General features: G+C 45.5%; 1 protein-coding gene across 10 annotated transcripts; it reads left to right on the top strand.

The window, feature by feature from the left end:
- Positions 1 to 9,230: 9,230 nt before the first annotated feature.
- LOC122449921 (glycine N-phenylacetyltransferase) lies at positions 9,231 to 26,377 on the top strand. Of its 10 annotated transcripts, none has more exons than XM_043482033.1 (6): positions 9,231 to 9,739; positions 12,100 to 12,326; positions 13,909 to 14,004; positions 21,794 to 21,920; positions 23,162 to 23,333; positions 25,518 to 26,377. In XM_043482033.1, exons 3-6 carry the CDS (start codon positions 13,927 to 13,929, stop codon positions 25,918 to 25,920), a joined length of 780 nt encoding a protein of 259 aa, XP_043337968.1. In that variant the 5' UTR covers positions 9,231 to 9,739; positions 12,100 to 12,326; positions 13,909 to 13,926; the 3' UTR covers positions 25,921 to 26,377. The 10 variants fall into 10 exon arrangements, with proteins under 10 accessions (XP_043337968.1, XP_043337970.1, XP_043337967.1 ...); XM_043482028.1 differs by lacking the exon at positions 12,100 to 12,326 and adding an exon at positions 20,147 to 20,254 and having other exon boundaries at positions 9,237 to 9,616; positions 25,518 to 26,376; XM_043482027.1 differs by lacking the exon at positions 12,100 to 12,326 and adding an exon at positions 20,147 to 20,254 and having other exon boundaries at positions 9,237 to 9,739; positions 25,518 to 26,376.
- Positions 26,378 to 26,615: the final 238 nt, after the last annotated feature.

Below are 26,615 nucleotides of genomic sequence, written 5' to 3'. Positions count from 1 at the left end.
GTGACTTAAAGCAACAATTATTACCTTCTATTTCTGGGAGTCAGAAACGGAAAATGGGTCTTGAAAGTGAAAGTGTGAAAACATTAGTCGCTCAGTTGTGTCCAACTCTTTGTGACCCCATGGACTGTGACTCTGTAGGCTCCTCTGTCCATAGCATTCTACAGGCCAGAATACTGGATTGGGTGGCCAATTCCTTCTCCAGGGGATGTTCCTGACCCAGGGATCGAACCCACATCTCCTTCATTGCAGGAGGACTCTTTGTTTTCTGAGCCACCAGGGAAGACCTAAATGGGTCTTATGGGATAAAAATAAAAGTGTTGGCAAAGCCAGCTTCTGAAGTCTTTAGGGGAGAATCTATATCCTTGCCTTTTGAGCCTGAAGAAGTTTTCCACATCCCTAGGTTTGTGATCCTACATCACTCTACCTTTTCTCCTTACTTCCATCATCTTTACATAGTCTTCTCTTATGTATTCTAATCTCCTTCTGTGTCCCTCTTACAAGCACACTTGTCATTACCCTTGCAGGGTATTTGGTCCTGTCCAAGAAGTCCATAAGAAATTTGGTCCATGCCAAATGCTGGGAGAAATATCAATAACCTCAGATATGCAGATGACACCACCCTTACAGCAGAAAGTGAAGAACTAAAGAGCCTCTTGATGAAAGTGAAAGAGGAGAGTGAAAAAGTTGGCTTAAAGCTCAACATTCAGAAAACTAAGATCATGACATCTGGTCCCATCACTTCATGGCAAATAGATGGGGAAACAGTGGCTGACTTTATTTTTGGGGGCTCCAAAATCACTGCAGATGATGACTGCAGCCATGAAATTAAAAGAGGCTTACTCCTTGGGAGAAAGGTTATGACCAACCTAGACAGCATATTAAAAAGCAGAGACATTACTTTGCCAACCAAGGTCCATCTTGTCAAGGCTATGGTTTTTCCAGTGGTCATGTATGGATGTGAGAGTTGGACAATAAAGAAAGCTGAGTGCAGAAGAACTGATGCTTTTGAACTGTGGTGTTGGAGAAGATTCTTGAGAGCCCCTTGGACTGCAAGGAGATCCAACCAGCCCATCCTAAAGGAGATCAGTCCTGGGTGTTCACTGGAAGGACTCATGCTGAAGCTGAAACTCCAATACTTTGGCCACCTCATGTGAAGAGTTGACTCATTAGAAAAGACCCTGGTGCTGGGAGGGATTGGGGGCAGGAGGAGAAGGGGATGACAGAGGATGCGATGGTTGGATGGCATTAGTGACTCAACAGACATGAGTTTGAGTAAACTCTGGGAGTTGGTGATGAACAGGGAAGCCTGGTGTGCTGCAGACACGACTGAGTGACTGAACTGAACTGCAGATCAGGGAAGATGGAAGAAGACTTGAGGAGCTGTGGGGACTGCAGACACGTTTATTCTCTCCAGGCAGCAGCAGCGGCGGCGGCGAGTCTTCAAAGACTACTGATACACTGACAGACCAAAGTGGCCCGTGGCCCAGTGGGCGCGCAGGCCCAGTGCTACCCAGGTCAGCAGTATCATTGTTTACAGAACATAAACATGCAGTGTGAGGCTGTGAGACAGTGGGGCAGGAGGGCCCGACTGAATCCATGTTGTCAGGTCATTTCTCCACAACATTCTGTCTTTAATTAATGTTATCCCATTTCACATCGAATGCAAAGACAATTCCATTCGCTCCCTTTTGTGCCATTGTTACAGTATCATCTTCTGCATTTACTATAACTCTGGTATACAGCTATTACGTTCTTATTGCTTAGTCTCTGAGTTGTGTCCGGCATTCGGTGACCCTGAGTATTGTATACAGCTATTATGTTCTTATTGCTTAGTCTCTAAGTTGTGTCCGGCATTCGGTGACCCTGTGTATTGTATACAGCTATTATGTTCTTATTGCTTAGTCTCTAAGTTGTGTCCGGCATTCGGTGACCCTGAGTACTGTAGCCTGCCAGGCTTTTCTGTCCATGTGATTCTCCAGGCGAGAACACTGCAGTGGGTTGCCATTTCCTGCTCCAAGGGCTCTTCCCGACTCAGGGATCAACCCTGTGTCTTCTGCTTTGACAGGTGGATTGTTTTACCTCTGAGTCATGAGGGAAGCCCCATACAGTTACTATACTTGAATCTAAAATAGTCAATTGTTTGTAAAGAATTTAAGAAAAGAAAGAAACACAGCTTTAAACCACTTTATATTGTCAATAGTCTCTCTAGCTGCAGTTCCAAAATATCACTGAATTTATTTATTTATTTTTTTCATTTATTTTTATTACTTGGAGGCTAATTACTTACAACATTGCAGTGGGTTTTGTCATACATTGACATGAATCAGCCATGGAGTTACAATATCACTGAATTTAATTTCCTTTTGGTTTCCAGACTATTTTTTTCTTGTAGAGCAGATATGCCTTGTTTATCTGTAACTTTTTTTTTTTTTTGCTTGTGTTTTGCGAAGACATTTGTTTGATGTGAAATTTCAGGCTTTCAGCATTTTTAAAATGTCATTCTATTGTCATGGGGAAGAACCTTTGTATTCTACTGCAAGTTAATCACTAAAGGGATGTTGCCTATAAGCTTGAATTATACATAATGGCCCATCTCTGGGAACCCAGCCTCTCAGGTAGGGAGTGTTAAGCTAAAATACCTTTGTCCAGCTCATAGGAAGCATCCCTGACCAGGCCCTCCTGTGAGTGGCTGCGGGAAGGAAGAAATTAACACAATCCTTCTAAGTCTGATCTGAACCAGGAAATGTTTGACTTGACTCCCTTCCCTTTTAGTATAAAAACAACCTGAATCCTCACTCAGGAAAGATGATTCTTTGGGGCCTGAGTCCATCATCGTTCTGGTTTGCTGGCTTTCTCTGAATAAAGTCATTCTTCCTTGCCGATTTGTTGGCATCCCGTGCTAGTGAAGGAGGAAACACAAAGGCTCCATCATGAAAGCAGGACGCCATCTCGGGCCGCACTGTGGACTTTGAGTTTTAGGCCCAGTATCTATAGAAACGACATACCACCGCCAGGCGCCCGAAGGAAGACTCGACTCTCTGTGGCCTAAAAGAATACCCTAATGATCTGTGTAACTGAAGAGAATCATAATTTCTTATGAATGCGTGGCTACAGCACGGCAGGCAGCGCAAGCTTGGACTGGGCAACAGATTTCGGGAGCCCCCTGGGGCCTTGCTGCCTGTGGCCAGATGCCCCGGTCCCGTTGCCACTGGGAGGTTTCTGGGTGAGACCCTCTTGTAGCCACGCGTTCCGGGAAACAAACTCACCCATTGGGACAATGCAGATCGTGGAGTGCAGTTTATTCACCGGCAGGCCCAAGGCAGAGTCTCCTCTTCGCCAAGGACCCCGACCAGTTTTTGTGAAAACCTTATATACCCTAAGTGTACATGCTCAAACCCACCTCCTCAAATTCCCTGAGACTAGTCTGGACAACGTAAGAGAGATACAATCAAAGTTAACCCATGATTCATGTGTCACAAGACTAGATAAACAGTGGATATTTATCAATAGGCCTGTGGTCATATCCCGATAAACATAATGGAATATACCACTTTGTTCTGTTACAGAGATAATTAGCATATTCTTTAGGCACCTGAGCATCCCAGCCCAAGTCCTGAGGCTCTCTTACCCGGGGTCTGGTTTTCCGTCGGGATGCCGTTTCTATAGACACCGGGCGCAGAGTTCAGAGTCCACTGGGAGGGTGACCACGCGTGTAGCCGATGTTCGCAGCCTGGGCGAAGACGGAGTCCAGCTCTGTCCGGGTCCGCCTTCAGGCCTGGCCGCTGCGGATACCACTCGTCGCTTCAGAATTCCCCAAGGTGGCGCTGGCTGTCCCAGCGCTTGGCAGTTGGAGGAAGGAATCGAGATTGGGGAGAGGACACACTCCCTACAGTGGGGCGGGTCGCTCCAGTGTTTACACCCAGAAGCTTTCCTTCCTCTCTGCTAGGGGCTTTTTCTCCAGAATAGGTCAGTGTGTTTTGTATTCGAGGAGGGGTACCCCGTTGGAAAGAGGAAAGCGTTGTTGAACTTTTACCCACTTTGTGGACCAGTTCTCCGTTTTCTTTCTGAGGCTAGCATTTGTCTGCCATTTGTGTTTGTCTTTCTGGAATGTGTCTTTGAAAGTGGGGAATGTTTCACTGTCCCTAAAGAAGAGCCCCCCAGGCACACGTTGGGTGGGCGAGCTAATGACAGCCGTGAGCCCCTGACTCAGAGGAAGATGTCTGATTGTAACAAGGTGAGGCCGCATTCCTGGGAGGATCTGCATGCGGGCTGTCAGGAGGGCTCATCACGGGATGCGTGTACCGTGTCCTGTCCGCCTCGCTGGGTTACCTGCAGAGTTTGTGCTCTCCTGTGTTGTCGGTGTTTGTAAAACCACAAGACCAGACCTGAAGGTCTCTCTAGGATTTTCTGCTTATCCTTTAGAGGGTTTTGTCTCTTTTCGTTTGGTACCGTTTCTCCAGGGCTTCTTGGGTGGCCCAGTGGTGAAGAATCCGGCTGCCAGTGCAGGAGAGGCAGGTTCAGTCTCTGGGTTGGGTAGATGCCCTGGAGGAGGACATGGCAACCCCTCCAATATTCTTGCCCCTGGAGAATCCCACGGACAGAGGAGCCTGGCCGGCTATATAGTCCATGGGGTCGCGGGAGAGTCAGATATGACTTAATGACTAAACAACAACGTTTTCTCCATTTACAGCCAAATCAATTTTGTGATATTCAGAACTTTTACTGATGTCAAATGAAGGAAAGGTACAGTGGGGGAAATGCTCTTCTTGTCCAAGAGTGGGAAGTTCCCAGGGAAAAGAGAAAGGTTCCATTTAGTTCTTAAAATCACCAAAAGCCCCATCCTCGAATTTTGCCCAGCTGCTTGGTGTCAAAGCAAAAGTGTATCCTTTTAATGGTTAGAAATGACCAATGGCTATTTACAGTTTTACAGATTTTCCCCCCCTATGGCTCTTTTGTGAAGAATCAAGGAAGAATAATGAAATCCTTTATGTGCAAGCATATGGGCTATTACGTCAGGGAAAGTAAGACAATGAAGGAAATGAGCGTGAGGATATGGCGCTTCCAACCTTAACTCCTCTGGTTGAACTAGATGTCTTAGCCGCTCCTGCTGCTCTGCTAATACATCCACCCCTCCCAACACCTTTCCTTCCTATCCTGCCCCAGTTCCTGACACCAGGGCTCAGGACTTCCCCTCCTTATCGGGATCCCTTAGAAAACCCTATGTTAGTTTCTGGGGCACAGAGAATTGGTCTGGTATGACCATCTAAGACCCAACAGGGCAGCCAGTTTGGGCTAAGAGCCACTCCTAGGGCAGGACTGTCTCCTGGCTTTTATCTCAAGCGTGCATGCTCAGTCACTTCAGTCGTGTCTGACTCTTTGCAACCCCATGGACTAGAGCCCACCAGGCTTCTCCATCCATGGGATTCTTCAGGCAAGAGTACTGGAGTGGGTGCCATTTCCTCCTCCAGGGGATCTTATCTCATCAGTTCGGTCACTCAGTCAGGTCCAAATCTTTGCAACCCCACGAACCGCAGCATGGCAGGCTTTCCTGTCTATCACCAACGCCCAGACTTTACTCAAACTCACGTCCATTGAGTCGGTGATGCCATCCAACCATCTCATCCCCTGTCATCCCCTTCTCCTCCCACCTTCAATCTTTCTCAGCATCAGAGTCTTTTCCAGTGAGTCAGTTCTTGGCATCAGGTGGCCAAAGCATTGGAGCTTCAGCTTCAGTATCAGTCCTTCCAGTGAATATTCAGGACTGATTTCCTTTAGGATGGACTGGTTGGATCTCCTTGTAGCCCAAGGGACTCTCGAGAGTCTTCACCAACACCACAGTTCAAAAGCATCAATTCTTCGGTACTCAGCTTTCTTTATAGCCCAACTCTCACATCCATACATGACTACTGGAAAAACCATAGCTTTGACTAGACGACCTTAGTCAGTAAAGTAATGTCTATGCTTTCTAATATGCTATCTAGGTTGGTCATAACTTTTCTTCCAAGGAGCAAGCATTCTTTTAATTTCATGGCCACGGTCACCATCTACAGTGATTTTGGAGCCCAAGAAAATAGAGTCTGTTACTGTTTCCACTATTTCCCTATCTATTTCCCATGAAGTGATGGGACCGGATGCCATGATCTTAGTTTTCTGAATGTTGATTTTTAAACCAATTTTTTCACTCTCTCCTTTCACTTTCCACATGGTGGAGAGCTCTGAGAAAACGTGGCCCCTGGAGAAGGCAATGGCGAACCACCTCACTACTCTTGCTTGAGAACGCCATGAATGTCATACAGGAGGCCGAAAGCAAACGGCAGCCTGCTGGGTTTCCAGGGCACCTTTAAGGGCTGAGATCACAGCAGGCCTCATAGGGAGGGTCCTCCACACCTCGGGCAAACTTGGCAGTAACCACAGCTGAACCACACTCGGGCCTGAGGAGGGAAGATTGCCCTCGTTAGGGCACCACGTATTAGCACATTGGGGCAGGGCTTTGAAAAGGGAAATCACAGCTAAAGAGTTTGAACAATGTTCAAGAAGTTCAGCAAAACAAATGAAGACCCCTCTGAAGCTTTAGGAAGGATTTATCAACTAACCACAGGGCTTCCCTGGTGGCTCAGCCAGTAAAGAAGCTGCCTGCCCGTGCAGGAGACACACGTTTGACCCCTGGGCCAGGAAGATCCCCTGGAGAAAGAAATGGCAACCCAGTCCAGCATCCTTGCCTGGAGACGCTCAGGGACAGAGGAGCCTGGCGGGCTGTAGTCACGGTGTCGTGGAGTCAGTCAGGCCTGGGTGACTAACACACAGATGCTGTAGGAACGCAGATCCTGAAGCCCCTGGAGATTTTAGAATGGTAACTTTGACCTTTTTTTGAGCAAAGTGCCTTGATCAGGAGAAAGTTGCAAAGATCAGGAGTTACATTTAGAACAAACACTTCTCAATTGGTCGGTGTTGCATATGAAGTGTTCAACAGGGAACAACAGAAGAAAGATGCAAGCAAAATGCCGCTTTCCTGGGGGGCATCATTGAATATCCGAAAGGCAAGTCACCTGGAGACAGGGAAGGCACTCTTGAGGAAGGAATAATGCACTTATGGCAAGAAAGACAACATGAAGAAATGATTGCCCTAGGCCAAAACATAAGAAGAAAAATGATAAAAGTAGAGAGCCTCTCATACGGTAGAGATGATCACGGTGATCAAGGACAAGGCCCAGGGCTCATTTGGACTTGAGGTGCCTAAATCCCCACAGGACCCCGGGATAAAACGGTGCAGAATGAGCTGATGAACTTTCTGGTGATACACCTCGTCCTGAAGTTTTTCACCAAGACAGCTTGGCGTCAGAGTCACACCAGAGCACGTTTTAAGCCTACAGATGGCACTCATGAAAACCCCAGAAACGGAGACAGAGATCTTCCCCGCTTCACCGACCACCCTCCCTCCCGGGTCTGTGAAAAGATAGCCACTAATATCTGTGGACATTTTTTTCAGTGTGGGTGAAAGCGTATATCACTTGGTGAGAAAGTCTCTGAAGAGGTTGCCTGGGTCTTGAACAGACTGAAAGCTGAACGCAAGCATAGTATCGCCATTGATATCTGCATGTGGACGTTTGAGACCAGCAAGTGCCTTCACTGCCGCCCCAGGACACAGAGACCTTATCAGAAACGTGGCCACGGGCATCCGAGACTGAAGCTGCTGACCTGACTGCTATTGCAGCCGCTGAATGTGAAGGAGGTGTCTCCACGAATGGGCAGACCCTCGGGCATGCCCTTCTAGCTTCCACTCGGCGTGACTAGCTGCTGGACTTAATGACAGATCCCTCTGAGTCACCTAACAGCCAGGAGAGACGAGGAAGCCACTAGGAAATTCAGCTCCTTCGTTAAGAAAATTGACTCCAGCCCTGACACAGTAGCATCCATGAAATTTCTGGCTAGAACAGCGACAGCGTGATGGAGCCAAGCACTAGCATGCCTTATTTTGAGGCTTGGAAAGTCATCCCTAGAGATGGTAACGCCAGTGGAACAAAGTGCTAAAAGGTTTTATCAGATTCAAACAGCTGTAGATAGAGAAGCAAAGAGGACTTTTACTGCTGACTGAAGATTCTAAGTTTTTTGAAAAGACCCTGATCCTGGGAAAGAGTGAGGGCAGGAGGAGGAGGGGACAACAGAGGATGAGATGGTTGGATGGCATCACCGACTCGATAGACATGAGTTTGGGTGGACTTCAGGTGTTGGTGATGGACAGGGAGACCTGACATGGTGCAGTTTGTGGGGTCACAAAGAGTCAGACACGACTTAGTGACTGAACTGAACTGAAGACTAAGAAACATTCCTCGCCCCATTTGGCAGGAAATAGACAGAGTGGTCTTAAGCCTTTTCCCCACAAATTTGTGGAATGAACGTTGACAGTGGGAAAACCTACCAGGGAAGAACATTTGTATTCTATTACAAGTTAATCACTAAAGCAGTCCTACCTTTAAGCTTAAACTGTGTCTCTGGGAATGAGAGATGGGGCATTATGTATAACTTGCATAATACCCTATTATCTCTGCCTCCCAGATAATGAGCTGCAAGCTAAAAGACTTTTGTTAAGCTCACAGGAAGCATCCTGACCAGACCCACCTGTGAATGACTGTAGGAAGGAGGAAATGAGCACATCCCATCCAGAGGCTGACCCAAACTTGGAAATGCTTGATTTTAATCCCTCCCCTTTAAGTCGAGAAGAAGCCTGAATTCTGCCTCAGCCAGGATGGTTCTCTGGGACGCAGGCCCACTGTCATTTTGGCCTGCTGGCCTTCTGAACTGCTCCTTGCCAGGACTGTGGTCTCTTGACTTCCTAGACTCCCGAGCTGCCAGCAGGCAAGACTGCATCAGTGAAACGGCCGTCCCCGACCTTGTGTCCCGACCTTGTGTCCCGACCTTGTGTCCCTGCTGAACGTCAGCCGCTGTTTGTGCCTCTGTTCCCTCATGTGTCATGGCTGCCTTTCTGTGGCTTCCTGGAAGGTTATCCTTTTATCTGGGATTTTCAACAGTTTAATTATGGTATGTCTGGGGGTGGTCCTCCTTCTGTTTATTCCGTTTGAGGTTTACCGAACTTATTCTAAATGTGGGGGTGGGGGCACTTTCTAGGCCCTTTAGTCTTTCCAAGGAAGTAATTTCTTATGGTTAAAAACAGAGCTCTGCTTCTCTACATGAGTTCTAACAGTGGCTATCTCTTGCTTTTGCGGCAGGTATTCATGAAAAGGGAGGGGATGCGGCAGGCAGGCGTTGCCGGTAGGGATCCTGCCTGCCTCCGGGATCTCAGAGTTCAGAGTTGCTGAGCGCTGGAAGGACTGAAGGACCTCTGGGGTCAGGAAGCAGCTCAGACCTCTGGAAAAGCGAGCCTCAGGGGCAATCTGCCAAGCGCAGGGCCCGGGGGAGGGACTCCCACGCCCAGCCCCGGAAGAGCAGCCTGCTGCCCGGGTTCAGGCAGGACTCCCCGCTCGGCAGGTTGGGGCTCGCCTGTACGCACACCTCCAGGACCACGGGAGCCAGAGGATACCTGTCATCCTCTGCAGTGGCCTTCTGCCTGTTGTCCCTGGGGGCATCTCTGCAGAGACTCAGTGGGAAGACAGTGTCACAGGTGAGAGCCACAGAGGATCGCTGCTCTGCGACGCCGCAGCCCCTGGCTCCTCACTGAAGCAAAGGAAGCAAAATGCTGCTGTTGGCCGTGGGTGAGAATTCCTGAGCCCCTCAGTGCTGAGAGGTATGCCGGGCGGAAAGGAGGTGGCTCCCTTCGAGAAATCTGCGGCAGGCATGCACTGTGTGCGGGGCAGTGTCCTGATTCTGTAAGGCGTTCTCCCTGGGGAAGGACAGGCTTCTGTTCTGAATTTACATAAATGTGGAGTGATTTGGGAGCTTCCAATAGATGAGGTGCCAGAAAAGGTAACAGCTTCTAGGAAGAAGTATGTGGGTTTGGGTGATGTTTATGTAACAGTTTGTAGACATGCTAGGCAAACATGATCTTACTCAATTCCCTAGTAATGTTATATGGTAGTCAGACTTTTTTTTCCGCCTTGGATAAGTGATGGCCAGGGAAATTCAGTGCCCTGTTTAAAGTTTCCAATAGATGAGGTAGGTTGTAGTCAACAGACTTCAATCCAGATGAGATTAATGTTAATGTAAAACCATAAAAAAGAAATGCAATTTTAAAATCTCAGTCATAATGCTCATAATTTGGTGTTTCCTTCTAAATTTTCATTGTCTGTGATTTATGTAATATGCACACAAAAAGGCCTCTAGGATTTTTACAGTGTCATGTCCATCCTTTTCATGTTCATCTTTAAGACTCTCATGTGGCCACATATAACCTTCATGTTAAAATGGGTTTTAGAGTAGTAAAATAGTGATAGATCATGTTTACATGAATTATATTTATAGCAGGACACAGAGATTGTGTCCAGTACATCCCTGTGAGTTAATATTGTATTGCTTTCAAACTTTTTCAGAGTATTTTTCTTCATTTGAACAGTTTTCTTTGGATAAATTCCCAGTACTGGAATGGATTTGTCAAACGTCTCAAACTGTGCTTCACTGGACTTTGGCTGTTATCAAGGCTGGCAACCCCCTGAAATGAGTCTCCTCAGTTTTAGTCAGCTGCATTTATTGGACATTATATTTGTGATCAATTTGTGTGTGTGTGTGTGTACATATATGCAAGTGCAGAAAGCTTTCCCAGATGTACTTGTCAGAACTTTAATATTCTATCCCCAGTGATCTGGCATCACATTCAGCTTATTTTATTCTCATGCAATCTTTTTGTGAAATGCTCCTCGCTGCTGTCTGAATGGGCTTCCCAGGTGGCACTAACGGTAAAGGGCCCGCCTGCCGATGCAGAGACCTAAGAGACAGGAGCTCGATCCCCGGGTCAGGAAGATCCCCTGGGGGAGGGCCTGGCCGCCCACTCCAGGATTCTTGCCTGGAGAATCCCAAGGACAGAGGGGCCTGGCGGGCCACAGTCCATAGGGTCGCAAGAGTCGGACACAGCTGAAGTAACTTAGCATGCAGGCGATGTCTGATTAATGTTTAGAAATGATACACTTCTACTGTCTTGATATTTTCCAAGATATGGCACAGGTACTTCTATTCTGGTCTGAGTCTTTTTTCAAAGAAACATCTGGTAGGCATGCCCAAGCCCAGAATGTAGTTGGTCTTCTACTGACACCTGTTGAATGAAAGAATGAGTCTCTTCCCTCGCTAAGCATAGTGACTAAAGAGCTCGCTATGTTTAGCAAGCACGTCGCACACAGAATCAGGAAACTTCCAGTTCCCACTGCGCACCTGAGGTGTTATTACATTAACACATGTACAATTAACATTGTATGACATTGAGAACACAGAGTAAATTATTTAGGGCATTGCCCAGAGGACTGATAGTCTAGAAGGCAAACTGTAAATTGCTGTAACAAGTTTTGACTGAAATGTGTCCATAATCTTTGCGGAGTACAGAGAAGGGAGTGATCTGTTCTGTTTGGATTGAGGAACTAAAGGGAGTCCATAGAGAGAAAAGGGAAATTTGAGTAAGACTTTGAAATGGGAACAAAAGCTGGATTTTGAAGGTCTTCTGGAATTAGGGCCTAAACAAAATGAAGACAGGCCAGAGCTGTTAAATCAGATACTGAGTTAAAGAAATATTCTGTGGTCCTGTGTGGGAAAGCAGGACAACAGAGGGGACCAGCACACTTCACCTTATAGTAAAGAAAACATATATTTATAGGACTTAAGTCATCCCTACCAGCCTCCGTGACTGCCCACAGCAGCTACAATCAAGATACAAAGACCACTTCAAAAAATTAACCTAGAATGGATTAAAGGCTTAAATGTATTAGGACCTGAAATCATAAAACTCCTAGAAGAAAACATGGGGGGAAACCTTGAGCGTGGTCTTGGCAATGCTATTTTTGGATATTTCAACAAAAGCTCAAGTATTGAAAGCAGAAAATAAACACGTGGGGCTATATCAAACTAAAAATTTCTGCCCAGCAAAAGAATCGACAAAATGAACAATCTATGGAATGGGAGAAAACATTTGCACACCACTAAGGGGTTACTATTTCCCTGTCCCAGGTGACAGACAGGCTGAAGGCAGACCCAGGGCAGAGAGGAGCACTTGCCAGCCCAGCGACGACCTTACATCTTCAGTTATTGTGCCACGTCCAACTTTGTGCAAACTGCCCGGCTCCTCTGTCCGTGGGGTTTTCCTGCAGAAATACTGGAGTGGGTTGCTATTTCCTCCTCCAAGGGATCTTCCTGACCCAGGGATTGAACCAACGTCTCCTGAGTCTCCTACATTGGTAGGCAGATTCTTTATCACGGAGCCACCTGGGCATCCCTGACGTCAGCGGCAGAATGCCTGCTGCTTTAATTCTGCTCTCCGGGTTTTCCACTGGGAAACACTGGAGGCGGGAGGAGAAGGGGGCAGCAGAGGATGAGACGGTGGGATGGCATCACTGACTCGATGGGCGGGAGTTTGACCAAACTCCGGGTGATCGTGAAGGACAGGGAAGCCTGGCGTGCTGCCGTCCATGGGTCACAGAGTCAGACAGGACTGAGCAACTGAATGACCACTATCAGATTTTCCAAAGGAATCTCTCCATGCTGTCTGCTTAGCCGCTCAGGCGTGTCCGACTCCGTGTGACCCCGTGGATGGTAGCCCGCCAGGCACCTCTGTCTATGGGGATTCTCCAGGCAAGAATACCGGAGCGGGTTGCCATTCCTTCCTCCAGAGGATCTTCCCAACCCAGGGATCGACCCAGGTCTCCTGCGTTGCAGGTGGATTCTTTACCAGCTGAGCCACAAGGGCAGCCCAAGAATACTGGAGTGGGTGGCCTCTCCCTTCTCCAGGGGATCTTCCCAGCCCAGGAATCGAACTGACCTCTCCTGCATGGCAGGCCGATTCTTTTATCAGCTGAGCTACCAGGGAATCTCTGTGGTCCACCCTAAGTGGAAACATAAAGGGAAGGGAATTCTGGGAAATGTAGTTCAGCCTAGCTGACCTCATTTGTTGAATACAGTTAAGTTCTCAATAAATATTAACACTTAATGAGTGATTGAATAAGTGAATGACTGCATAGATGAATAAATCAATACTTAGGTTTCCAGGCTAGTCACTAAAGTCTATTTCAATTATAATGAAACTATACCAACATACCCTGAAATAAAAATCAAAGCCAGACTTTGGTAAGGAGAGACTTTATTTGAAAGGATTATTTCCAGAGGGGAAAGGAGTGCTGAAATTGGAAGAGGGTATTATTTCAACAGAAGAACTCTCAGACGGTAAGATCTACAACCATCTGAAAGGTGAGGCAGAAAAGGGTTATTTTATGGAAAGGAGTCAGCAAAGTTTCATGGAGGATCATTCTGAATGCCAGTGTTGGCTTGGGCTGAGAGTGGATCACAGTGCGGAGGACTGTGTGCAGGAGAGAAGATGATTAATGCTTTGTCAAGCCAATAACCTTTGCCAAGCCTTTAGAACACGTTGTTGCCATTGTTCAGTGGGGATAAGCCGTCCACCTAAGCGTGTTGGAAGGGAGAGCAAGCAGAGTCAGAACGAATCCAGTTCTTACGCCCTTTCAGTGGGGCGTTTGCCTGTTTGTTTGAGGTTTTTTTACATTGACTTGTATGAGCTGTTGAAGATGGGGAGTCTGAAGGATTAGTACCTGGCCTTGTCACAGATAACGTGAGGGTCATGGTGAGGCTTAAGCCCAATGGGAGAAGGGCAGCTCCTTGCAGGAAGACACTCAGAAACACGAAGGGAGTGGAGGGGGTTTTGTTTTGGTTTGTTTAACCGTTGCTGTTTCCCAGGAGACAGGGCTGTGGGCGTCCTTGTGTGTCTTCCAGCACTTCTCATTCCTTGCTTGCTGATCCTCTCTTTAGATTAAGGGACCTGCCAAGATGCTCCAGTTACAAGGCCCCCACCTGCTGAAGATGTTAGAGAAGTCCTTGAGGACGAGTCTCCCTGAGTCCTTAAAGGTGAGAGTGGAACGTCCTTAAGGGACAAGGGCCAGGAGCAGCTTAAGGAGAGGCAGGAAAGGGAACCCCTGAGCGCCTACTCCATGCGAGCTCACTCACCCGGCTGCTCGTTAGTTCACCTCACCTGTCTGCCAGGCAGCTGCGTTGTGTCTGCAGAACCCAGGAGGAAGGGGGGGCTCAGGTAGACGACCTGACCAGGCTCATCATGCCAGCAGTGAGTGGCGACGCAGTGGCTGGAGCCCATCATCATCTTTGCTGTGTGATGACGCCAAAGCTTCCCTCGCACCCCTTCAACTCATGTTATGTAACCCTGGAAGGCTCTTTTTCCCCAGAATTGGCAAAGCCAATGTTTATTCTTATCAAACAATCAAGTGCCTGATGAAAAGCTATCGATTATTGCCGGAGCCTGCCAGCAAACGAACTGGTCGAGAACACAATTACCAGAGTACCTAGGAAATAAGACTCAAAAAGATGGGGTTGAGAGGGTCGGAGTCAGCTTGCGTCTGACTCTGACAACTTTATTGAAGAATACCACACCTATATATATGCTAACAGGAGTTACTAAGAATAGATCAAGGGTTTGCATATGTGCAGAGCTACAGATGTTTTAAATTCCTACACTTAAGATCAGTAAAGCATTACCCTAGCGCCCAACATGATTAAGATCAATAGAACATTAACTAGATAGAAAACAGGCTTCATCAATAGAACATTAACTAGATAGAAAACAGGCTTCAAGCCTGACGAGTTTATCAGCACCAGGAAAACAGGTGAAAGGTCACAGGGGTGTTTTTTCCCTGAAGGAGACAAATACCAGTCTATACTTTAACAAGAAGGGGAGGCAGGACAAAGAGAGACCCTTTGTTCTCTCTTAGGGCCGTAAGGGGCCTGTATGTTCAGGCCGGCTCCCTGCAGATTATGGTTCTTCTTTGTAAATAATAATCTGTCAAATTCTGTTTTTGTCAACCCCCAAGGATTAGGTTTAACTTCGAATGAGACAGAAATTATGTTTAAGGAATGATCTATGCACAGCAGACACCTAGATCATCACATGTGCCATAGAGAAGTGGAGTGTTTTTTCTTGCAATAATATATATTACAAAGGGAGGAGGCCTTTACTAGAGATAAGGAGTGCCCCTGCATTATGATGAGGGAATCAATGCACCAAGAAGATACAAGAAAGCCTGAAATGTATACACCCAGCAACAGAGGCTCACAGTACATGAGACCAAAACTGATAAAACTGAAAGAAGAAATAGGGAAGCACACAGGGATAAAGAGTCCAGCACTTCTCCCGCAGTAATCTGTAGGATAGGCAGATAACCTATAAATACATATATGAACTTACTGTGTATGAAATGAACCAACTTGAATAAATCGACATTTATAGAATACTTCCCACAGCCATGGCGGGGAACTTAATATTTTCAAGTGCATATAGAATGTTTAGCAAAATAGACCATATTTTTAAAATTTTTAGAAGAATTGAAATATAGCAAGTATGTTCTTGAACAATATAGACTTAAACTCAAAAAAAAAAAAAAAAAACCCCAAAAACCCTGAAAGGTATCTGGAAAATACCTGAATTTCTAAAAGTATAAAACACACTTCTAAATAAGTCATGCTTTAAATTGCAAGGAAAATTAGAAAGCATTTTAGTTGAATGAAAATAAAAATACAATGTATGAAAAGCTTTGGGATGCAACTAAAGCAGTTGATAACAGAGAAGCAGATAGCATTAAGTGCTTAAACTAAAAAGGATAACAGTCTAGGGGCTTCTCTGGCAGTCCAGTGGTTAAGACTAGGCACTTCCAGTGAAAACAATGTTCAATACTATGAACTTTTTGAAGTCCATTAATTTCACATTGTATATTCTGTGAAAAGCATGACTCACCAAAGGTCACTGAAGAAGAAATATGCAACCTAAATTGCCCTGTATCTATTGGAGAAATTGATTTTGTAGTTTGAAACCTTCCAACAAAGAAAATTCCATGCTCAGATATTGTCAGTGGCAATTTCTACCTCACACAAAAGGAAGAAATAATATCACTTCCACAAAAACCCTTGCAGAATGGAGCAGAGGAGAAAACACTTCCCAAATCATTCTATGAGTCCAGAATTAACCTGATACCAAAAAGAAAACTACAGAACAATATTCTTTGTGGACAGAGATATCCATTAACAAAATAATATCAAGACAAATCCGTCAACATATCAAAAGGATAATACATCACAACCAAGGTAAGTTCATCTTGGAAAGGCAAGGCAGATTCAGCATTCAGAAGTCAATCAGTGCAATTCAATGTTATCAACAGACTGACGAAAAGCCGTAGATCTTCTCTCAATAGATGCAGAAAAATGTTTGACAGAATGTAATATTTCTGATAAAAATAAAACTATCAGCAGACTAGAAATAGGAGGGAATTTCTTCAACCTGATAAAAAGTGTACTGGAATAATCTATACCTAAGATTATACTAAATAGTGAAAGACTTAATGTTCCTCCTACGGTCAGTAGCAAGGCAAAGATATTCATTCCCACCACTCCTGGTGGGAATGGTACTAGATATTCTAACCAACACAGTAAGATAAGAAAAAGAAATAAGAAAAATATATATTGGAAAAAAATAAAATAGTGCTTATTCACAGATGGTATAATTGTCTAATGAGAAAAACCTTAAGGAATCTACCAAAAGGAAACACAGATTCCCAAAGCTCCTAGATGTATAACTAAGTTTAGCAAAGGCTTTAGGGTGAATATACGAAATACAAAAATTGTTTTTCTGTGTACTAGCAATGGACAATTTGAATTAAAAACCAATACAATTTATACGATACACAAAAACAATAGACAACAACAACAAAAGGCTTAAGTATAAGCTCTGTTAGCATACAGGGCTTGTCTCTAAAATAAATGCTTTTTCTTTTATTGATGAATCACAGCTTCAGACTTCTCAGAGCAGCATGAATATGACGTATAATTTAGTAGAGTTGATTATACTGATCATGCTGATGGGAAACACGGAAGGGATAGCATCATACTACATCCTTTTTTGGCCAGGGTGGGTGAGGTTGGGGGTGGGGGCTTCCGCTGTGACTCAGCTGGTAGAGAATCCGCCTGCAATGCGGGAGACCTGGGTTCAGTCCCTGGGTTGGGAAGATGCCCTGGAGGAGGGAACAGCCACCAACTCCGGTATCCTGGCCTGGAGAATCCCATGGACTCTATAGTCCAAGAGTCACAAAGAGTCGGACACGACGTTTTCCCTGGTGCCCCGACATGTTGGTCAGGGTCTTGTGTAGACTGAGCCACAGGCGCCTGGTGTAGCCCAGGGCACACCACACCGAGGTGGAGGGCGGGGAGCTGTTGAGAGGACCACAGTCAGAGTCAGGCGGCTTTGATCCCACAGACTCATTGTTTTCTGCGTAACACTGCACGAACCTCAGTGGTCTTGCGTGTACAATGAGTAAAACGAGGAAGTAAATACTCTTGGTAGACAGTCCTCAGCCTTAAACGGGGTTGTGTGTGTGTTAGTGACCCAGTCCTGTCTGACTCTTTGAGACCGTGTGGACTGTAGCCTGCCAGTCTCCGCTGTCCATGGGATTCTGCAGGCGAGAATAACGGAGTGGGTTGCCATTTCCTTCTCCAAGGAATCTTCCCAACCCAGGGATCAAACCCAGGTCTCCCACATTGCAGGCAGATGTTTCACCATCTGAAAGACCAGGGAAGTCCTAAGCAGGGCTATCATTACCTTGCAGAGATGTTTGGAGGATTAAATAAGATATGATAAAGTTAATAGCCAATACTTCTTGAACACTTACTGAATATCAGGAATTACACCACGTATTCAACATAACCTCAGAAGTATTTTATCAGGAGGAGGAGGGGGGGGCACTAAATCAGTTAGGTGCCTGAGTTATTTCTATCTTAAGTGCCTGCTTTGAAAAATTTTCCAAGTTAGATTGTTTTCTTTTATGCTCTGTGTCTGGGGTTTGAATTGTTATTTACTTCGTGTGTTAAGAGGATCCCAACTTTTTGGAGATAATTCTTGGCACTACTAATCTTAGCCCAACTCTACTGTAAGGCAAAATAACTCAATATGAGATCCTCAGTTTTAATGAGGTTCTTTTCCTCTCTACTCACCTGGTTCTTTGATGACATAGCTTTTTTCCCACAAGCAGAATTCCAGGATATTTGTAAAATTTATTCTTGTTACAAATGTATGACCTAAAACTCATTGACTACTTGCTAATAAGTCTCAGATGAGAGAAAAATTTGTGTATTGCAGCCTGAAGGACTGCCCATCTATTTCCCAAGCAGAGGAAACCGAGTAGATTCACCTCACATGTTAATTTCAACTCCTTCACTATGTAGTGGCTACCTGAGTCACTAGGTTCTGGTTAAATGACACTATCATGCACACAGAAATGTGTATATAAATGCCACTGGTTCCAAACGTCACGTTGAAAAACATGTATTTTGTTTTCCTTAAAACTGCATTTAATTTCTATGTTGTGCACCTGCTGATGGCAGAAACCTAATTTATAAAAACTCAGTTGAGTCAAAGTTTGAAAATCAAAGTCAGAGTTTGCCCCCTCCTCTCTCCCCTTAGTCTGACATTGACATTTCATGGCAAGAGTACGGAAGCACAGGGTGAGAGGTGGTCCTTTGTCATTCAAATAGTCACCTTTCCTTTGGGCACTGGTCTTTGGCATTCTTCCGTGCCATCTGCTAAGGCATCTTGTTTCAATGCATCTAGGTCCTACGGTCCACCCTTGTATGGATTGCTGTTTTTCCTCTCCCCAACCACGTGGCTCATTCCAGTTTGGACAATCTCTTTCTCAGCCTCTTCAATGTTGTGAGGGCACCAATGTTTGAACAAGTGGTTGCAAAGATTTAAAAAATTGCCCAATAGGCAATGCCCTTGGACCTTGGCCACCAAAGCTTGTGTTGTTAACACAATGCTCTGTCTCTACTTTTTACATAGATGGGAATTCATTGAACCTTTATGGAGGGTAATTCGGAGGCATGTGCAAGAAAAATAAAATATTTAAACAACAGTTGATGTTTGACCCAGAAATTCCCCTTGTAGAATTTGAAATATCAGACATATTTACCAAGATTTATGCAGAAGCAATGTTCATTGAAAAATAAACTGTTGAAAATTAGGAAACACTGAAATGACCAGCAATAAGGCAGAGTAAACTTGAAGTAGTCCTTCTATATAATGGATATTATGCAACCATTAAAAATGATTATATAGATTTGTGTTTATTGATGCAGAAACATGCTCATGGTATAGTGTGTATGTGTATGTGGCGGTGGGGGGAACAGATGTTAAATTAATATGCATTAGGTAATTAATTTCATGTTTAAAAACTGTGTGTATGTATTAGTCACTCAGTCGTGGTCCGACTCTTTGTGACATCATGGACTGTAGCCCATCAGGCTTCTCTATCCATGGAATTTTCTGGGCAAGAATACTGGAGTGGGTTGCCATTCCCTTCTCCAGGGGCTCTTCCTGACCCAGGGATCAAACCCGGGTCTCTTGCATTGCAGGCAGTTTCTTTACTGACTGAGTCATCAGGGAACCCTGAAGACTATGTGTGTGTGTAAATAAATGGAATAAAATGGAAAGATATGACACTAAATTCTACAATGTGTTAACAGATGATTTTAACTTATTCATTTTATATATCTGGATTTTAAAATATAACAATAAAACATTTGATCTTCCCTGGTGGCTCAGATAGTAAAGAATACGCCTTCAAGGCAGGAGACCTGGGTTCGATTCCTGGGTTGGGAAGATCCCCCAGAGAAGGAAATGGCAACCCACTCCAGTATTCTTGCCTGGAGAACTCCACAGACAGAGGAGCCTGGCGGGCTACAGTCTATGAGGTCAGAAACAGCTGGACATGGCTGAGCAACTAACACACACACACAACATAATATTCTCACTGTTTGACCCAAAGTCTATTTCCATTTGGAATAATAAGGTAGAACCTGAAGACCCTTAAGACCAAAATAAAGGCCCTTTTGGGTACTTAACCTGATTTCATAGAAATGAACCTTGTCCTGACCAAACAAGGTGCTTCACCACCCCTTCCTGATAAGCTGACCCTCTCACTTTCTCGGGACACTGCAGGTTTATGCGACAGTCTTCCACATGAACCAGGGAAACCCCTTTGGTCTAAAGGCCCTGGTGGACAAGTGGCCCGATTTTAAGACAGTGGTTATCCGCCCTCAGGAGCAGGTAAGGGGCCAGGGGTAGAATGAATGTGCATCTGTGTTTGTATTGGCTATGTGCCTGGCAATGTCGTAGACCCTGAGGATACAGAAACGAACAGGGCCCTGTGCTCAAGAACTTAGAGTCTGGAGGGAAACAGACAAGCAAAACAAATACAACAAGGTGTGAAAATATACTGTGAATATTTGAGATACAGGAGTAGCACTGGCCAAGAGATAGACGATTGATGTCAGGACGCAGGGCAAGGACCAGAGAGCTTTCATGGAAGACATTTTGCCAAAAGTGAATTTTGAAGAATAATAGTTTTTGACAGGTTGACAAGAACAGAGGCTGTGTTCTAAGCTGAGAAAGGAACATCCCAACATGTGTGAAGGTAAATATAATAACGTTGTGTGAGAAGCCGCTTCAGTCAAGTCATGTCCAACTCTTTTCGACCCCACGGACTGCAGCCCACCAGGCTCCTCTGGCCATAGGATTCTCCAGGCAAGAACACTGGAGTGGGTTGCCATTTCCTTCTCCGATGATAATGTTAAGGAAATAAAAAGAACAAATTATGATGCTTGTATTTGGGAATATATTTTCAGTACTAGACTTTTAAAAATCACTAAAACTAAGTTGCTAATCTGTTTCAAATATAAATATGTTGTAAGCATATTGAAAATAAAGTATAAAAATTCCCACATGCAAAAATATGTAACTGTATAGTATCGTTTGATGAATTATTTGGAAGTAAAATTTAAATGTGTAGTGATTTTTTTTAAAAAGTACCAAATTAAACAGAATACATAAGTAAAGATACTTTAATTATTGAAATCGAAAAAGAATAACATTCACTTTTTTATGTAATCTTTAGAAAACAAATTGCTGGTGCTATGAATGGGGAGAGCATTTCTGGTCAACGATTTCCAGCTATTCTGTCCTTGTTGGGTAGATTTCTCTGGTTTCTTCTCTCAGCTTCAAAATAGTCTCATTTTTCATTTGTTAATTTTGAGACAATCTTTTTGGGCAAATTTTGTGTTTCAGCTTTGTTGGAAATATGAATTATTTTTTAAACAGTGCATTGCAGTTTACATTTTAAAGGCATCCTGGGTCTTCATTCTGTACAGCTTTATGACATGTGAGAATTCTAATGCAAGGTTACCTGTGTCTATTTCAATATGGTCCTCATAATGCATTTGTTCCAAGGCTTTGAAACAGAGTAACTTTTACTCTTGCAACAGAAGCTTGTCTTTAACAAAAATTCATTCTTTCTCCTGAGGATTGTAGAATCACTGAAGAATGCACTCTAAACTGGTAAGTGTTTGGTTGATTTGAAATTGTCATGCAACATAAAAATACCTTCATCAAGTTTTCCTTACTTGTAAGTGGAAGCATTCATTAAATCCCTGACTTAGTTGTGTGGTGAAAATGATTCAGGAATGATGATAGCACACCAAGAAGAAGAGCGATATTTAGTTTGTAAAATAGCACTGTATAATGAAATACCAAACAAGTATTCCAGTCACTGGATATGAACAATTTGATTTATTTATATTACCCAAACAGGAGATGGCAGATGACTTTGATCACTACACCAACACCTACCAAATCTTTTCTAAGGATCTCAAGAACTGTCAGGAGTCCCTTACCACATCAGATGTCATCAACTGGAAACAACATTTGCAGATCCAAAGTACGTAAGGGGTCTGGGATCTGTCCACTGCAAGGACTGCTCATAGCTATACCTGGAGCGTCACTTTATCCTGAGTACAATCCCCTACGGTCAGTATTTCCTACTAGACCCCAGACACTCAGCTTGATGGTCACTCCCTGTGTCGGCTGACACCATCTCTTCAGTGGAGTTGAATTCAAGGGGATCCTCCCGACCCAGGGATCAAACCTGAGGCTCTTGTGTCTCCTGCATTGGCAGGTGGACTCTTTGCCACTGAGCCACAATCGGAATGATAAGTTCTTGTGCCATAGACCACGTCCCCAGTCACAGGAACATCTGTCACTGTTGGAATCAGACTCCCTTGGGTGACATCCCTGTTCTGCCTATTGCTTGCTTTGTGATCTTGAGCAAGTAGTATAACGTATCTATTATTCAGTTCCCTCACATATAAAAAAAATGAAGATAATAGAAGTACCTAAAATTGTGGCTGGGCTTCCCAGGGGGCACAGTGGTAAAGCATCCGCCTGCCCAAGCAGGGGATGTGGGTTCGATCCCTGGGTTGGGGAGAGCCCCTGGAGGAGGAAATGGCAACCCACTCCAGTATTCTTGCCTGGAGAATCCCATGGACAGAGGAGGCTGGCGGGCTGTGGTCCGTGTGGTTGCAAAGAGTTGGACATGACTGAGCATGCGTGCAATACATATGGGTAATGTAAGGATTAGATGCGGCATTAGACCAATAGGGCATGTCATCCGTACACAAGCAAGGCTGGCCACTATTTTTTGATTTATTTTGCTGCGCTGGGTCTTTGCTGCTGTGGGCCCATCTCTCGCTGCAGCAAGTAGGGGCTGCTGTCCGTTGCACTGTGCACGCTTCTCATTGCAGTGGCTCCTCTTGTGGGCCACAAGCTCTAAGAGAGCGGGCTTTGTTGCTCCGAGGCACATGGGATCTGCCCGGATCAGGGATCGAACCCATGTCCTCTGCAGTGGCAGGCGAATTCTTAACCACTGGACGACCAAGGAAGCCCAAGTTTGGCTACGATTTTTTTAAATACCACGTGTCCTTGATTCCACAGTATTTCTAGTCTTATCTCTGTATTGGGTAAGAGCAAACAGCTTTAGGCAGTGATGTGGCCACGGTCTCACGGTCACTTGCAACACCAGAAGCAAAGTTGCTGACTTTAAATCCTGGACTTGTCTGTTGGGAAGCTTCCTGAAGCATCTACAAGGGCAGTTACTCCTCTCCTAACTTTACCCCTCTCTAGGTTCACAGTCCAGCCTGAATGAGGTGATACAGAATCTTGCAGCCGCTAAATTTGTTAAGGTCGAGCACACACAGTGCATTCTCTACGTGATGCCTGAGACAGCGAGGAAACTGCTTCCTTCCCTGCCAGAGACAAAGAACTTACCTGTTGGATATGGTGCACCCAAAGCCATGTGAGTTTGCTGCAATCCATTTCCAGAGCAATGCTTTCAGCGTGTAATGTGGATTACGTCCATTCACCTGCTGGAAAGCCACTGAGGTGGCTCAGCTTGCTGTTCTTGTTCAGTCCCTAAGTCGTGTCTGACTTCTCGACACTCCACAGACTACAGCACGCCAGGCTTCCCTGCCCTTCACCATCTCCAGGAGTTTGCTCAAACTCATGTCCATTGAGTTGGTGATGCTATCCAACCATTTCATCTTCTGTCGTCCCCTTCTCCTCCTGCCCTCAATCTTTCCCAGCATCAGAGTCTTTTCAAATGACTCAGTTCTTCGCATCGGGAGGCCAAAGTACTGGAGTTTCAGCTTCAGCATCAGTCCTTCCAATGAACACCAGGACTGATCTCTTTTAGGATGGACTGGTTGGATCTCCTTGCAGTCTTAGGGACTCTCAAGAGTCTTTTCCAACATCACAGTTCAAAAGCATCAATTCTTCGGCACTCAGCTTTCATTATAGTCCAACTCTCACATCCATACATGACCACTGGAAAAACCATAGCCTTGACTAGATGGACCTTTGTGAGGAAAGTGGTATCTCTGTTTTTTAATATACTGTTTGGGTTTGTCATAGCTTTTCCTCCAATGAGAAAGAATTTTTTTTTTTTTTTTTTGGTGACTGCAGTTACCATCTATAGTGATTTTGGAGCCCAAGAAAATAAAATCAAAGTCAAAGTCCTTTATGGACTTCCAAGGTCCAAAAGACCTGGAACGCATCACCTCCTGGACTTTATCCTGTCACTCTTGCTTACTCCTACCAGCAGCTCTGACCCTTTTTATGCAACTTGATCTCACACACCCACACATGGCTTTGGGCCATTGCATTTTCCCTTTGTCTTCCCACAATGTCCTTCCCTCTGATCCTCATATACTTGTCTCTTTAATGTCATTCATACTCTCAAATGCTGTTTCTTCAGAGATGCCCAGTCGTGTGGCCCTCTGTGTGTTAAAATGACTGGAAAAGCTTCACTCGCAGTATCATACATTACTTCCCATGGAGTTCTCCAGGCAAGAATACTGGGGCGGGCTGCCGTGTCCTTCTCTAGTGGATCCTATTTTGTCAGACCTCTTCACTATGACCTGTCCGTTTTGGCTGGCTCTGCACAGCATGGCTCGTAGGTTCATTGGGTTACATAAGCCCCTTCGCCACAACAAGGCTGTGATTCATGACGGGGTGTGGTGGCGGCAGAGGATGATGGTTAGACAGCATCGCTGACTTAATGGGCATGAATTTGAGCGAAATCCACAAGACAGTGGAGGACGGAGGAGCCTGGGGTGCTCCAGTCCATGGAGGCACTAAGGCATGTACGTGACTTAGCGACTGGGCAGCAATCCCGTTACACCTGGACACACCTCCACATCCACAGTCTCACTGGATTCTGCTGTCACCCCGAGGTAGACGAGATAGGAGATCTTATCCTTATTTTCCTGACAGAAACAGGCTCGGATGATGACATAGCTTGTTCGGGTCACATGGATAGTTAAGGGTGTGATGGGATGAGTACAGATCCCCTCGTTCCCCATCAGGAGACCCCTCCCAAACCCCTTTACAGCCTGAAGAGGCTTCAGGTTCAGTGTTCTGTGCCTCGGGGGCTGTCTGCACTCCACACCACTTCCCCTCTCTGGACTCCCGCCCCCACAGTGGCCAGGGCCCTCTGACACCAGCGGTCTATGATTCCATGGTCCCTAAGCTCCGGTTTTACCCGGGTGCTGGCATGTGCTTTCGGGCACTTGTCTTTTCCGTTTGCCTATTTTCCTTATCGCTAAAATGGGGTGTTATCAATTCCCTCTTTAAATGCTGAGTCACTGCTTTGCCGACAGCAACCATACTTAACTTTTAGGTACTTCTTACTGCAGGTAGGCACAAGTCCTGGGTTCTTATGGTGTAATTGCTCTTATATCAGTTTTTGAGGAAAGTGCAATTAATAGGCTCACTTTATAAAGGAAGGAGGCAGAGAGACATTATGTTGCAGGGTTAAAGTCACACGCTTTTGAATTATGAATCTGGGCAGCCTCGCTGCAGAATCTGTGCCTTTGCCTGCGCTCTCAAATGCATCATCTGAAGACAATATGGGGGCAAAAGAATATATAATACTTCACAGTATGTGTGACTTATGAGGGTTTTTTTTTCCTCTTCTCAATAGTAACGAGGAGATGTTTAAGCTCTCATCCATGGATCCTACACATGCCGCTTTGGTGAATAAATTCTGGCATTTTGGTGGCAATAAGAGGAGCCAGAGATTCATCGAGCGCTGTATCCGGGCCTTCCCCACCTTCTGCCTGCTGGGGCCCGAGGGGACCCCTGCGTCCTGGTCCCTGATGGACCAGACGGGAGAGATCCGGATGGGGGCCACCCTGCCCGAGTACCGGGGCCACGGGCTCATCTCCCACACGCTGGCTGTCCACACCCGGGCTCTGGACCAGCTCGACGTCCCTGCGTATAACCACACAGACAAAACCAACAAAATCATACGGAGAATCAGTGACAACCTGCGTCACATCGCCATCCCCCGTGGTTGGAACCAGTGGAACTGCGTGCCCCTGTGAAGCGGGCCCCCACCCGAGACTGCGCTGGGTGGGCTGGACACGTGGCCAGAGAGGCAGAGGGCTGCGTGGGAAGGAAGACAGACTCGTCATCAGCGGGGAGGCAGCGTGGGCTGTTTGGGGCTGGGCAAGCGGTGAGCGACCCGCAGAACCCCAGAGTCCCTGCTCCCTGCTCACCCGCGGACTTCCCTTCGGGTCCCGCAGACCTTCCTGTTTCCCCCACATTCCAACCCTGGCAACCTCCACTCTACTCTGTGCTTCTATGCATTCAACTTTTTTTCTTTTTAAGACCCCATGTAGTAAGAGGGAGGCGACCTGTGTATAATTATGGCTGATTTGTGCTATTGTATGGCAGAAACCAACACAACGTTGTAAGGCAATTTTCCTCCAATTAAGAAATAAATTTAAAAAATAAAGTTAATGCTTTGAAGAAACGTTAAAAAAACGTCTAAGTGATGTCATCTGGCAGTATTCCTGTTTCTGTCTGGCTTATTTTACAGGCTCATAAGTCTCTTGTAACACATATGGCTGGTAGGAAAGTACCCACAATCAATACAGGATGAACGCAGCTCCCTATTCTAGCGGTGCCCTATTGCTTCCAGCACTGTCGTATTTATCTCTGTTTAGGGTCTATACGGGGCTTCCCCGGTGGCTCAGTGGTAAAGAACCAGCCTGCCAATCCCTGGGTCGGGAAGATC

This window comes from Cervus canadensis, chromosome 11, assembly GCF_019320065.1.
Source record: "Cervus canadensis isolate Bull #8, Minnesota chromosome 11, ASM1932006v1, whole genome shotgun sequence".
NCBI classification, from domain to species: Eukaryota; Metazoa; Chordata; class Mammalia; order Artiodactyla; family Cervidae; genus Cervus; species Cervus canadensis.
This window is presented reverse-complemented; position numbering and strand designations above follow the sequence as displayed.

Coding starts and splice junctions, on each gene's coding strand:
- LOC122449921 (XM_043482025.1), top strand. Junction 20,255..21,793: donor TTATCCGCCCTCAGGAGCAG/GTAAGGGGCCAG, acceptor TTACCCAAACAG/GAGATGGCAGATGACTTTGA. Junction 23,334..25,517: donor TATGGTGCACCCAAAGCCAT/GTGAGTTTGCTG, acceptor TCTTCTCAATAG/TAACGAGGAGATGTTTAAGC.